Raw genomic sequence first — 11,819 nt, 5'->3', positions numbered from 1 at the left:
GCCTGGATGGTGCTGGTGGGAGGGTGTGGATGGTATCTGAGCTCTGGTACCCTGCTCTGTGCTGACAGTGCCACTGTAGCTCTCCTTCTTCCTAGGAAAAATTCCTCCATGGAAATCCATCACTCCATGCCTGATCTAGAGAGGTAGAGCTCCTTAATTATATTACTTTTTTAAGATAAAGATCAGAAGCTGATACACAGGGGATTGTGACTGAAGATTTCAATGACTTACCATTTCAGTGGGTAAAACTATAGCATCAGCAACTGATCCTCAGCAGTGTTTCTGGCAGTTTTGTCTTCCTTTCCCCAAACTTTGTTACGCCCATATGACAACACCCCCTGGGGAAAGCTGAGCATCCCCACTGACCTGGTCTTACCTGGCCTGGAAAGGCCCCCAGCCCACCAGACCTCAGAAGGCCTTCCCCAGCTCCCCAGGAGGCCACCAGGCCACCCTCTGCCCTGTGGCATGGAAGGACTTCCAGCAGATCACCTTCTCCTTTATCTCTGTGTCTGGAGGAAGAAGTCCAGCCTTCACTGATCACACCATTTCAGACAACCTCGGAAACAGCCTTGGAAAATCAGCTCCTGCAGCTCAGCCACCCTTGTCCAGGCACATCCCCCTGCCTACCACTCCATCCTCTGTCCTGCTCCCACCTCCCCAGGAATAAGCAAAACCCTCCCCTCTGCAAGCCAGCAGGGGTTAATGCTGTCAGCCATGACGTCAGGATCGCAGTTTGCCCGGAGAGTCCCCCTCCCCATCCCCAAACTCCCTCTCTCCTCCCTTCCTCTTCTGACTTTGCAATGAGCAGCAAAACTCCACAGGAGCTGCGGCAACAGCACTAGGGAGACATTGAGCCTCCCTCAGAGAGTGGCTCCTTCCACAGACAGAGATTTATTTATTTTTTACACATGCATATATGTATCTATTTATTTACCGGGTTGCATTTGTTTTTCCCTTTTTCCTTTTTTTTTTTTTTTTAACTCTTTCAGAGAAGCCCCAAACCATCCAAGTGATGAGCCTGAGCTTGCCATAAAATAGAATAACAGCAGAGTGGGGTGGCACTGCTTCCCCTTCCCCCTCGGAAAATAAAGAGGGAGGGGGGAGCAGGTAGATAAAATCCAGAATAAAATTGTATTGCTCGATAACTCACACCTCCCCCCTCACACACACACACGCACACAGACACACACACCACTCTCTTTCTCCTCCTCCTCTTCTCTGAAGGTGGGTAGCAGGAGCCATGCAACATCTGCAGAACCGGATGGCAAAAGAGCAGGAGGAAAAATAATCCAAGTGGAGTGCTCAAGGGACACTGAGTTCTTCTTTTTTTTCTTTTTTTTTTCCTTTTTTTTTTTTTTTTTTCCCTTCTTCTCCTTCATATCTGCATACCTGTGAGATTCGATTTCATATTTTGCTAAGCTCATTTTGGGGCATTTTATTTTTCTTTCTCTTGGGATTTTCTCCATTGCCAGAGGATGTCTCTTGTTGAAAGGATGCTGAAAGGAAGAAGAAACGAATTCTTTGACTGGCACTGAAGGAGGGGGGGGGGATATTTTTCCCCCACATTTTTTAGTTTTTCTCATTATTCTTTTTCTCCAGGAAATAACTGACTGGGGGGGGTCGGTTTCTTTTTTCCCTCCCCCCCTTTCTTTGGAGGGGGATTTCAGGAGATCCATCCTTCTTTCCCCTCCCCTCCAAAGATTTTTTTCATCCTTCGTCTTTGTGGAAATGTGGACATTTCAAGCAGACAGATTGAGTGGAATTGTCTCTGCTTTAGCAGCTCTTTGTGTCGCCTGCTGTGCGCAAAGGTAAGGATTGCGATCCCAGGCTGCAGGGACTGGGGTGCTGATACAGGGCTTGTTTGTTTTCTTTGGGATTTTCTCCATCAATCTGCGTGTGGGAAAGGGGAGGGGGTCCTTTCCCCAAATTGCTTCCCCCGCTGCCTGTTGTTGTTGTTCCCTAGCCCGTGTCATGACAGGGGGAGGAGGGATGCTCATACATGCGATGTGCTGCGGACAGAGCCCACCTCGCAGCCCACTTGCAGCGCATTCCCCCCCTCCTCCCCCCTTTTCCTGCTCAACCTGAGGGGAAAACAACAAAACGAAGCATTTTGCTGGGAAATATGGTGTCCGTGGGAGCCGAGCTGCGTGCATACGCACCCGGCACGGGGCTGCCTTGGCCATGCCTGTGTTGCACACACACGGTGCACACGCAGCCACATCACATCCAGGCGTGCTGTGCCGTTAGCAGAGCCCAGCTCCGCAGTGCACAGGAGGCAATGCCTACGTCTGTGCCTACACGCAGATTTATGGCATGCCACATAGTCATCTGGGGGTGCAACCGGCTCAGATGCAGCCCTGCATGCACGCATCCATCTGTGCTGATTGGCTGCACACATGTGCATGGCAACACACGGACAGCACAGCACGGTTTACCTGCTCTGTGTGTAGCCGTGTCAATGTTTGCACTGCTTCCCTGTGTGCCCAGGCTGCAGCTATTCCTGGTGCATGCCTTGAGCACTCTGAGCAATCCCAGCAGTCAGAGGCACAGGCACCCATCCAGCCTGGACAAGGTGTACAGAGCACACCTGTTTGCTCTGACACAGGCGTTCCTGCTGCCTGCACACACAGAGCCCTCTGACTGCTCCTCCTCACCCTTCTTTTGACAGATGCAGGCAGGTGGGTTGGTACCTGTGTGCTGCGGTGGGAGCTGAGGCATTACTATGCTCAGCCATGCACGCTAGCACAGCGTTCCCATCACACATATGCAGCTCCATGCACAGGCTTGCATATCTATATACACAAAGATTTATGTTCCCATAGTTATAAGCATGCACATGCGCAGAGTCATGCCCACCTTCTGCACACTATTTGTGCATGATTCTAATGTGTATGGACACATACACAGACATGCTTAGAAGCAAATGTGTAAAGAGCAGCGCTCACATCAGCAGCCTGTGCTCAGACATGTCCTTGCATGTGTATTTATTTGTATGTTTCTTCTGCTTATGTCCCAGACAGACATTCACCTACAGTCTCAATGCACATCTCTGCACATCCTGGGGACAAACTGCTCTCCCATGTGCACATGCCTCCAGCTACTCCCACTCATCCCTTCTAACAGAACAGTGTGCATATATGTGAATGTTTGGCTGCAAGTGTGTGTGTGTATGTGAAGCACATGCACACCCACACAGCCAGGGACGTGGTATTCACAAATTCAGCTCACAGGCTGGATGGATGTGCTCCCTTGGCGGATGCAGACCCACATTTGCCAGGAATAGCACTGACATGCAGCTGCTCGCCCACAGCTGGGCAAATGCACAACTTGCCTGCTCAGCATGAGGGAAGTGGCTTTTGGGATCAAAAAGAGCACTGACAGACAAGAAACCGTGCCCTTGATCACAGTGCCAGGTTTTGCCCTCATGGGGCCAACTGATGGGGAGGAACAAGTCTCTCTGTCCCTTTCTCCCCTCTGCCCCTTACCTCATGGCCCCTGACACATTGGCTGCTCTCTCTGCTTTGGTTTCTTTGCCCATATCAAAGAAGTATCACAATTTCCTGAGCTCATGTCCTGTGTGAGGCAGAAGTGCCTAGCCCCCTGAGAAATGCATGCTATGTCTATATGTTGAATACGGAGATCTATGAACATAAAAATCTTTGTGCCCAGCAGTGACTATCTAGAAATGAAAAATACTGATGGACACTAACACAGTGAATATATATACAAAAGTGCACGGCAAAAACTTGCATACCTGCATAGAAATCCACAGGTGTGAACACCTTTGCAAACACAGGCACATCCACCTGCATGCACCTCTCTGGCCTTTTTACAGTGATTAAAACAATGCTCTCCAAGGAAAAATCTTTGTAAGGTGCCCAGTCAGGAGTGCAGCTCAGTCACAACCCTGGCACAAGTGCTGAAGGGTTTGTGCCTGCACCAAAGCTGGGCCGGCAAGGTGTGCTGGCTTGCACTGCACATCACTATTTGGCTGAGAGATCCCTGCACATCCACAGCCTCGCTGCATGCTCAGTCCTGCCAGTCCCACATGCCTCCACCCACTCCTGTACAGAGAACCTGGCCTCAGCCCATGGTACCCATCAATTCCTGCTTCTGTGCACCTGCGTAAATCGTGTCCACACCCCAGCTTGTCCTCACAATCTAACAGAGCACCTGTAGTCCCCATCATGTAGACCTGGATGTCGTCACACATATGCATGCATTTGTGCACATCTGTCACAGCTGTAGCCTTGAGCTCCAGTGCTTTGGTGTATCTGCATGTCCGTGTGCTCATGCAGAAGGCCATGCATGTCCCATAGAGTCTGCCCTGTGTGTGTGTGTGCAGACACACGGACATGTCAGGACAGGCACTGATGTCCAGCAAGGCGCAGGATGGCTGGCAGAGGTAGTGCCATGGTGTGTCTTTCCTTTGACTTAGATGGATGTGGGAGGCAGTGCTGACAGGGAGACATGCTGTTCTGGTGGGTGACTGCAAGGAGCAGTGCTTGTTACTGCCAGGGACCCTATTTCTCTTGCAGAGCAGGGGATGGAGGGTGGCACAGGGGCTGAGTTCCAGGTGACAGAACCTATGTGCCCCACTACATAGAATAGGCTCAATATTTTTAGTATCCTCTGCATTCTGGTCTCCTGCCTTTGGTTTTGCTTTGCCTCACAGGCTGCTTTTAGAGGGAGCACTGTTCTTGCTGAGATGGCTGGGGGGGGCTTAAACTACTGAAGCAGGGGCAGCCCTGCATGGCAGTCAGGGGGCCGGAGGGCAAGGCACTGTGCCCTGGCACACATAGCAGAAGATGGTCCCTGCCTCCCAGCTCTGCCTCTTGATTCGCGTTGCTAAGAAGCCATGGTGATGCTGAGTGGCAGAAAACGAATTTTTACATGGCAAAGATTGGCTGTGTGTTATGACACTGCTTTTTCCTGTGCTTTAATAGCATGAAGACATATCTGGGTGCACAGGGAAGCAGAGCTTGCACTAGGTTGTAGCAGTGCAGGCTGTGTGCTGGGGGGCAGGTGTGCAGTGTGGACATCAGAGCATGGCAGTCCATGCTGTACAGTGTGAAATCAGGGGAAGGTACCCAGAAAAGCGAGTTGCTGGCCAGGGTGCACTGGGCTGTGGAATGGCAGCACAGGTTGCGTGGTCCTGCGGGATGCAAGTGATCCTGTGAGATGCTGTGGGATATGAGGGATGCTGTGATAGAGCTGGCTGGTTGGGATCCCCATGCATGGGCCTGGGAGCACAAAGGATGATGAGGATTTTCTCCCTTTTATTTCAGCCCATCCACTGGGAATATTTCTGTGGTGAAAGAGATTGTGGACAAACTGCTGAAGGGCTATGACGTCCGCCTCAGGCCTGACTTTGGAGGTATGGTGACAGCCAATTGCGGGGAGCGGAGCACGGGATCCTGCCTGCACCATGCATCACCCTGCAACATGCACCCTCCTGCCTCCTCCCTCATGTTTTCTTCTTCTCCATGGTTTCCCTCTTCCTCTCCTCCCATCCTGCCCTCCCTTCTCTTCCTCATCCTTCCCCATCCCTGGCTCCTTGGCCACCCCAGTGCCTGCTTTGGCCCCTGGCTCAACTGAGCACTGAGCTCTGCAGGGCACGGGCCGACTCTGCTGGTCCAGGTTCAGCATTACTGAGTGCCACTGGAGATGAGAAATGTAGAAAAAAGAGGAACTCTATCTTGAATTTGCACTGTCTGCAGACAGATGGGGGATTGTTCATGGTAGGTTGTTTCTGAGGACATTTTGCTGAGACACTCTGGATTATCTCTACCCTGAACTTTTCTCCCTCATGGACCATAGTTCATATCTCCATAACTTCTGCTGCTCCTGGTGCCAGATTTTATAGCTGCTTTCCCTGCAGAGGGTTGGGATGTCCACTGGCAAGGCTGTCAGTTGGTCTATACCCCTTAATGACAATATGGGATAAAATATTACCTGGATAGCCTCTGGCCTCACTGTTGTTCAGTAGGAGATGGAAGAATCTGCGAATTCCTCTCTTGTATTCTGTGAACACAAAAGAGAATGGAAGGGATTTGCTCTTTGTCACCGTGGTGGAGATGAAGTATGAAATCATCCTCGGATATTGTCATACTGCAGGGCACTGCTGAGGTCTATCTGTTGTAAAGCTGCAAGCACTGGAGATCCCACCACTGACCACGTGGTCAGAGAACATCCCAAGAAGGTGGGGGGGTTGGAGCACTCCTGACCTTACCTGCCACGCTTGGCTGTTTTCCGTCTTCTCTGGGCGATGCCAGTTCCTCCTCAAGAGGAGGAATGTGGGACTGAGGGAGCTTCAGCCCAAGGAGGTAGATGTTCTCCAGACAACTGCTGGGAAGCAGATTCATTTATGGGCTTTTGAGGGAAAGAGATGCCAGAGTCAGTTCAATGGAAGGCAAGGGAGGAATTTTCTCCCAAAGAGCTTGATCCAAATCTCCTTGAAACCATGGGTAAGGGAATACTGCCGTGTATTTCTTTTTTTTTTAAAGTCACCCTGGTGACATAAGAGCAGCACAAGGTGCTGCTGGCACTGGCCTAGTGGGGGCTGTGGGATGGGGCAATGCTTGATCCTCCATGGTGCAGCTGAGTGTCGCCTCAGTGCAGTGGGGTACGGCTTTGTGAGCATATGCAAGACAGCAGGATTCCTCCTTCTCCCTCCTTTCCTTTAGATGCGAGATATGGCTGGATTGTTTTAAAGGTCTATCTGGGAAATGTTGCCCCTATTAGCTGACCTGCCCCAATCAGAGGAATTGATGCAGTCACATTTTATGAGGAGGAGAGAACTGCAAAGATGACATAAAAACGGTGAGGAAAACCATCTCCTAAGCCGCTGAGATGATTATGATACAGTAAAACAGCAAGTGACCTGGCTGCATGAGGGAACAGAGCAGAAGAGTGTGGGGAGCTGTTAAGGTCCTGCACCCCCAGGTCCCTTGGACACCCAGCTTGCCCCTGGGACACACCACCCCATCCTTCAGTCCAGGTTCTGCTATTGGAACTGCCAGGTTTGTGCAGTGCATGGGCTGGGCTGCACATGCAGTGCCTCCTTTCTGACTGTAAAATGGATGTTTTTGAGAAACCATTGCAGTTTATTTGATTTTACCTTGAATTCCCAAAGTACATAATGCATTTTCCTCGCTCAAGCTGAGCAAGAGATAGAAAGCAGTGGACTTAATTCTGGTACACATCTCAGTGCTGCCTTTCTCTTGCCCTTTTCTCTGCTTGGGAGTGCAAAAGACCCCTCTGGCAGTACCCATTATTGTGCCTTCGATGCTCAATGTGCAGAGACACCCTAACTCTTAGCATGCCTGGCCCTCTTCTCTTGAGGATAAGCTTCTGTGTGGAAAAATTGCCTCTGCAGCATCTGTAAGTAAGGAAAAGATGGATTGAGAGGTGGGTCTGAAAACTGGAGGTCATTAGCTTTGTACTCCCAAGGAAAAATGGTGAAAGTCTCCTTGCAGCATTGCTGTCTCCAGAGTTCACCAGCTCTCTGAGATTTTGGGGCAAATCCATTGCTAGGATAAATCTAGAGAGATCACACCAAGACTCATCTAATCTGTAGTGGCTTCTGATCCCAGGAGACCTGATGACTGTTCTGTTCTCCAGGACAGTGCCTATGCCTTGAATGCTGGGCAAGATGGGTGTAAGCCATCTTTGCTTGGGAAGGTGATTGCTCTTCACCCACTTGACCTCTCATTCTGAGAAGACCAGTTAAGGTGAGCTATGAATGGCCAAGATGGCATCTTGGTGGAATGGTAAGTCCTAGTTGGAGCCCAGAAGGAATAGAACAAGGCTGTCTTGAGGCTGGCACAGCTCTGACCAAAGTCTCTAATTGGACAGGAAGATGGGAGCAAAGCAGCTCCTCTTCCCTTCTTGCATAAAGGAACACATTCCCCACTTTCATCCTCACCGCCTTGGTCCATTACTCTGTGCACAATCTGGCCCCGGTCCATCCGTAATGCCAGACTCAGTTTTGAGGCAGAAGAGTGCAGGAATCAGCTCATGGGCCTCAAAGTGAATAATGCTGCTTCCCTCCTTCCCCTGGAGAAGAAAGGATTTCCAGTAGCACCAAAGACCTTTGTGCTGCTGTCTCCATCCAAGGGTCCTTCCTCCTTGTCTCAGCACCCCCATTGCACCTGGGATATGGTGCATCAACAGCTCCAAATGCAACTCACGGTTTCCCAGTCCTCTTTTTTTTTTTTTTTTTGAAAGAGAATGAGAACTCTGGCTAATGCCAAAAGGAGGACAGGCCTGCTGGGGATTGCAGTTCACTTTTTAATTTTGAGATGCCTCGTTAGCTCTGGGCCGAGCTGAGTGGCTGAGAAGCATCAGCCACTCACTCTCCTCCCCTCTCCCCCACCCCCTGGAAACCCATTAGGCCGATGAGCAGGTCGGCTCTCACGGGTGATGTGGTGGCATTGAGTGTGACATGTTCACCTGGGAGCTGAACTGAACAGCAGGAAATGTGGGAAAAATGGGGGAAAGTTGGAGCCATGTGGGTGTGATGGAAAAATCTGGGAGTACCTCCTCCTGAAAGCCATCCTGGATCAGTGGAGGCTGCCTGAGGGAGTCAGAAGCTAGGAGAAGTGGAGTAGAATGGGTGATATTGAAGTGGATGCTGCATGGACAGCAGGTACATCCATCCTTGGGGTGCAGGTGATAAACCCTTGTGGCCTGGTGAGCCCTGGCCATTCCTTCTTACTTTCCAGATACTGACCCTAGGTAGCATGCCAGGTCAAGGAGATGTGGGACAGTGCCAACATGCAGGGGCAGCAATGCTCAGTCTTCATGGGCTCAGGATGTCATCACAACACATTTCTAATGGGTTTGGCCAGGATTGTGGTGAGGATCTGGAACAGGTTTGGAGAAAGTATCTGCATGGCAGGAGAAAGATTTAGCCAATCTTCTAAAGCAGAGATCTCTGTCTTGGTACTGCAAGAATGGCAGTGGAAGGGAGGGAAGGAGCTTTTTAGGGAGGTGCTGGGAAGCCGGCTCAATTCGCGGGAAGCAGGGCAGCTCGCTCAGAGACCAAGTGGCCCTGCCATGTGGGATCAATGGCACAGAGCTCCATGTCTGCTTTTGGATGGGTTGCAAGGCAGGCTATGGCACAGCAAACAGGATATAGCAAACCCCTGTGTAGAGCTGGACGATGCTGCAGATCTGTTCTGGGAAGCATTGCAAAGCTACGGGTGGGGAAGAGGGAGTTTTCAGAGCAGTACCTTGGCTCTTGTAAGTGCTCTTAGGCACTTGCTTTTAGAAGCATTAGTACCATAGGAGGGAAAAAAAAAAAAAGATACAAAAAAAAAAAAAAAAAAAAGACAAAGTAAATGAAGACTATCTTGCCCCAGGGTAGAGAAGCTAGTAAAGGAATGGCAGGAGGATCCCACTTGAGCTCAGTGACTCAGCTGCTCTCTGTTGGTGCAACATTTTCAACCTGAAACTTTGTGAGACTTTCTCTTCTTCCAAGGAGCTAATGGAAAGAGAACCCTGCATGGAATCTTATACAGATTTCAGTCAAAAAATAAGGGGATGTTATTCCCTGTTCCTTGTCCCCTGCCTACCTAGAAATGCAGGGTTCCTAGTGTTGCTCCTGAGTGATGTGCATGAATGATGGCATATGTTTCTATGTTTCCTATATTTCCATGCCTGTGTGTTCAGCAGCTCTCCCCACTCGAGATTTTATTTAAATTTCTCTAAGAAGAATTAGATGTAGGGGGTCTTGGATCCAAATGCGCCTGAGATTAGGGCTCATAGCTCTGCTCCTCATCTGCTGTGCAGCATAGACCTGGCTTCCCGGCTTCCATCAACCTTGCCCTGTCTCACCTCTTTCCTTAGACATGAACCCCTCCTTCAGCTGCCCTCCCTGCTTCTCCTGCCTGCCCTTCCTGCCCTCATCCCTCTCTGCTCCATCACACCTGCACCCTCCTGTGGTCCCAACCTCCTTCATGCCTTTCTTGTTCCACAGCACTTCTTCCTCAGGGGCAATAAAGGCCACCCCAAGCTCAGTGGGCCTGAGGACAAAATCCTCAGCCATTCCCTGTGTAGCAATGTGGCTTAAAACCCAGAATTTGAAAACAAACGATTGCTGATGCATAAAGTGTTGCAGTGAAGCACTGTCAGTAGTTCAGGGCTTGGAAAGCAGCAGGGCTGGCAGAAGAAGCAGTGTTGGCTGGCACCAGTGCAGCAGGAGGCGCGGGGCCGAGCCTTGGCCCCCCAGCCCAGCATGGCTGGGAAACAATTGTTCCCAATGGCACTGTACTGGAAGGATGGGAATTTGGTGCCTTATGTAGGCAGGGCTGGCAGTGTTGCATAGTGCTAAGGCTCCCTGAAAATGTCCCTGTTTCCTGCTGCGTATAAGGCTTGGCTACCGTGCTCCTGTTGTGTTGTTTTTTTTTTCCATGTAGCTCGTTTGCTTTCACTTTTCTGAGGAAAGAGGGGAAATTTTAGGCAAAATGATTCAGATATTTCTGAGAACAAGCCGAGGCACATATGCAATAGGTTTTTTTTCCTCTTTTGAAATGCTGGGGGGGAAGCCAGCAGCACCCCAGCAGGGCTGGCCCTCGTGCACACACAGCTGCTGCCCAGGGCCATCATCACCCCAGTATGGTGACACTGGCATCTTGATGTCACCACCTCCATTTGTCGCAATGTGGCAGGGAGGGAGAGGCACCCTGCAAGACGGAGCTGCAATCCTGGCCTTCTAAGGGCTTCATCTTCAGCACTGCATCTCTCTTCTCTTCCCTTTCTGTGGCAAAAATGTTAAATTCTCAGAGTGGCCAGATTCAATTTCCCCAGTGCTTCTGAAGTGCCTTCAGCTAACACTTCTGCATGCTTTGGAGCAGAGAATTGGGTCCCAGCAGGATGGCACCCTTTTCTCCATGGCCACCCTTCATTGTCTTCAGGAGAGACTGTTTAGAACAGAACACACATTAACCTGCTGCGCTTCGCAGCTTGACACCGAGGTGGGAGATATCATCCTTCCTCTCCCATACCCATGGGAAGCAGCTCTGGGTTTGAAAACAGGAAAGGAGTAAGTGGAAGAAAGAGAGGTATGGAAAAATTAGCAAACCCTCATGCCATCCAGGGCCAAAGCAAAGTTAGATATATCATCAAGGCTACCAGTAGTTCCACTCTTCTTCCTAAGGAAAGGGTGTTGAGAAAAGTGTGTCCTTCGTTGGTAAATTGGCTGCAGCTGCTCAGCCCCTGCTACTTCCTCCATGTATGTGACTTCTGGCTCCAGACCATGGGTCACATCTTCTCTAGGGCTAATCCAGAAAGAAGATGACAACCTCCTGCTGTTGTGTCTTACTTCATTAGCTGAAGTGGCAGGAAATGAAAGGATCCAGACCTTCCTGGGACATATGTGGATGTTAACACATTGCCACATTATGGGATTTCTATTTTTTTTTCACTTTGCTCTTTTTATAGGAAATATATACTGCGAAAAGGACTTTGAGGCTGCAAAGTCAAATACTCAGGACTTCAGAAAAGCCACAATTGAGGTTGCTCCCTGGCTATGCGTTTGTTCTCCTTGTGAGGGTGCGTCTGGAGGAGAGCTCCAACAACTGCTTCCTCATGCACTCCTCCACAGAGCACCCGGGGGATGATGCTGTTACACATGGAGATGCTCCTTCTTATTCCCCTCACTCGAAAGGGGCACAGGCTGGCAGCATGCTAGTGGGCATGAACTGAGGTGGTTGTGGCAAATGATTAGGACAGACAGCCAGGAGAGGTTGGTGAGCTGCACATCTGATGCAAAGCCTCGGACTAAGTATGCAGACACCAGCTTATGCTTAGGCTTT

At 50.2% G+C, this 11,819-nt stretch overlaps 1 protein-coding gene across 2 annotated transcripts in view; it reads left to right on the top strand.

Moving 5' to 3' along the window:
- Positions 1 to 872: 872 nt before the first annotated feature.
- The window catches only part of LOC100543007 (gamma-aminobutyric acid receptor subunit beta-4), a 67,305-nt gene continuing 56,358 nt past the window's right edge, over positions 873 to 11,819 (top strand). For both annotated transcript variants that reach the window (XM_010715273.3, XM_010715272.3), the window contains exons 1-2: positions 873 to 1,808; positions 5,289 to 5,377. In XM_010715273.3, coding sequence (XP_010713575.1) covers positions 1,729 to 1,808; positions 5,289 to 5,377 — 169 coding nt within the window. In that variant the 5' untranslated portion in view covers positions 873 to 1,728. The remainder of the gene's footprint in view (positions 1,809 to 5,288; positions 5,378 to 11,819) is intronic.

Source organism: Meleagris gallopavo, chromosome 9 (genome assembly GCF_905368555.1).
Source record: "Meleagris gallopavo chromosome 9, MGAL_WU_HG_1.1, whole genome shotgun sequence".
Classification (NCBI taxonomy): domain Eukaryota; kingdom Metazoa; phylum Chordata; class Aves; order Galliformes; family Phasianidae; genus Meleagris; species Meleagris gallopavo.
This window is presented reverse-complemented; position numbering and strand designations above follow the sequence as displayed.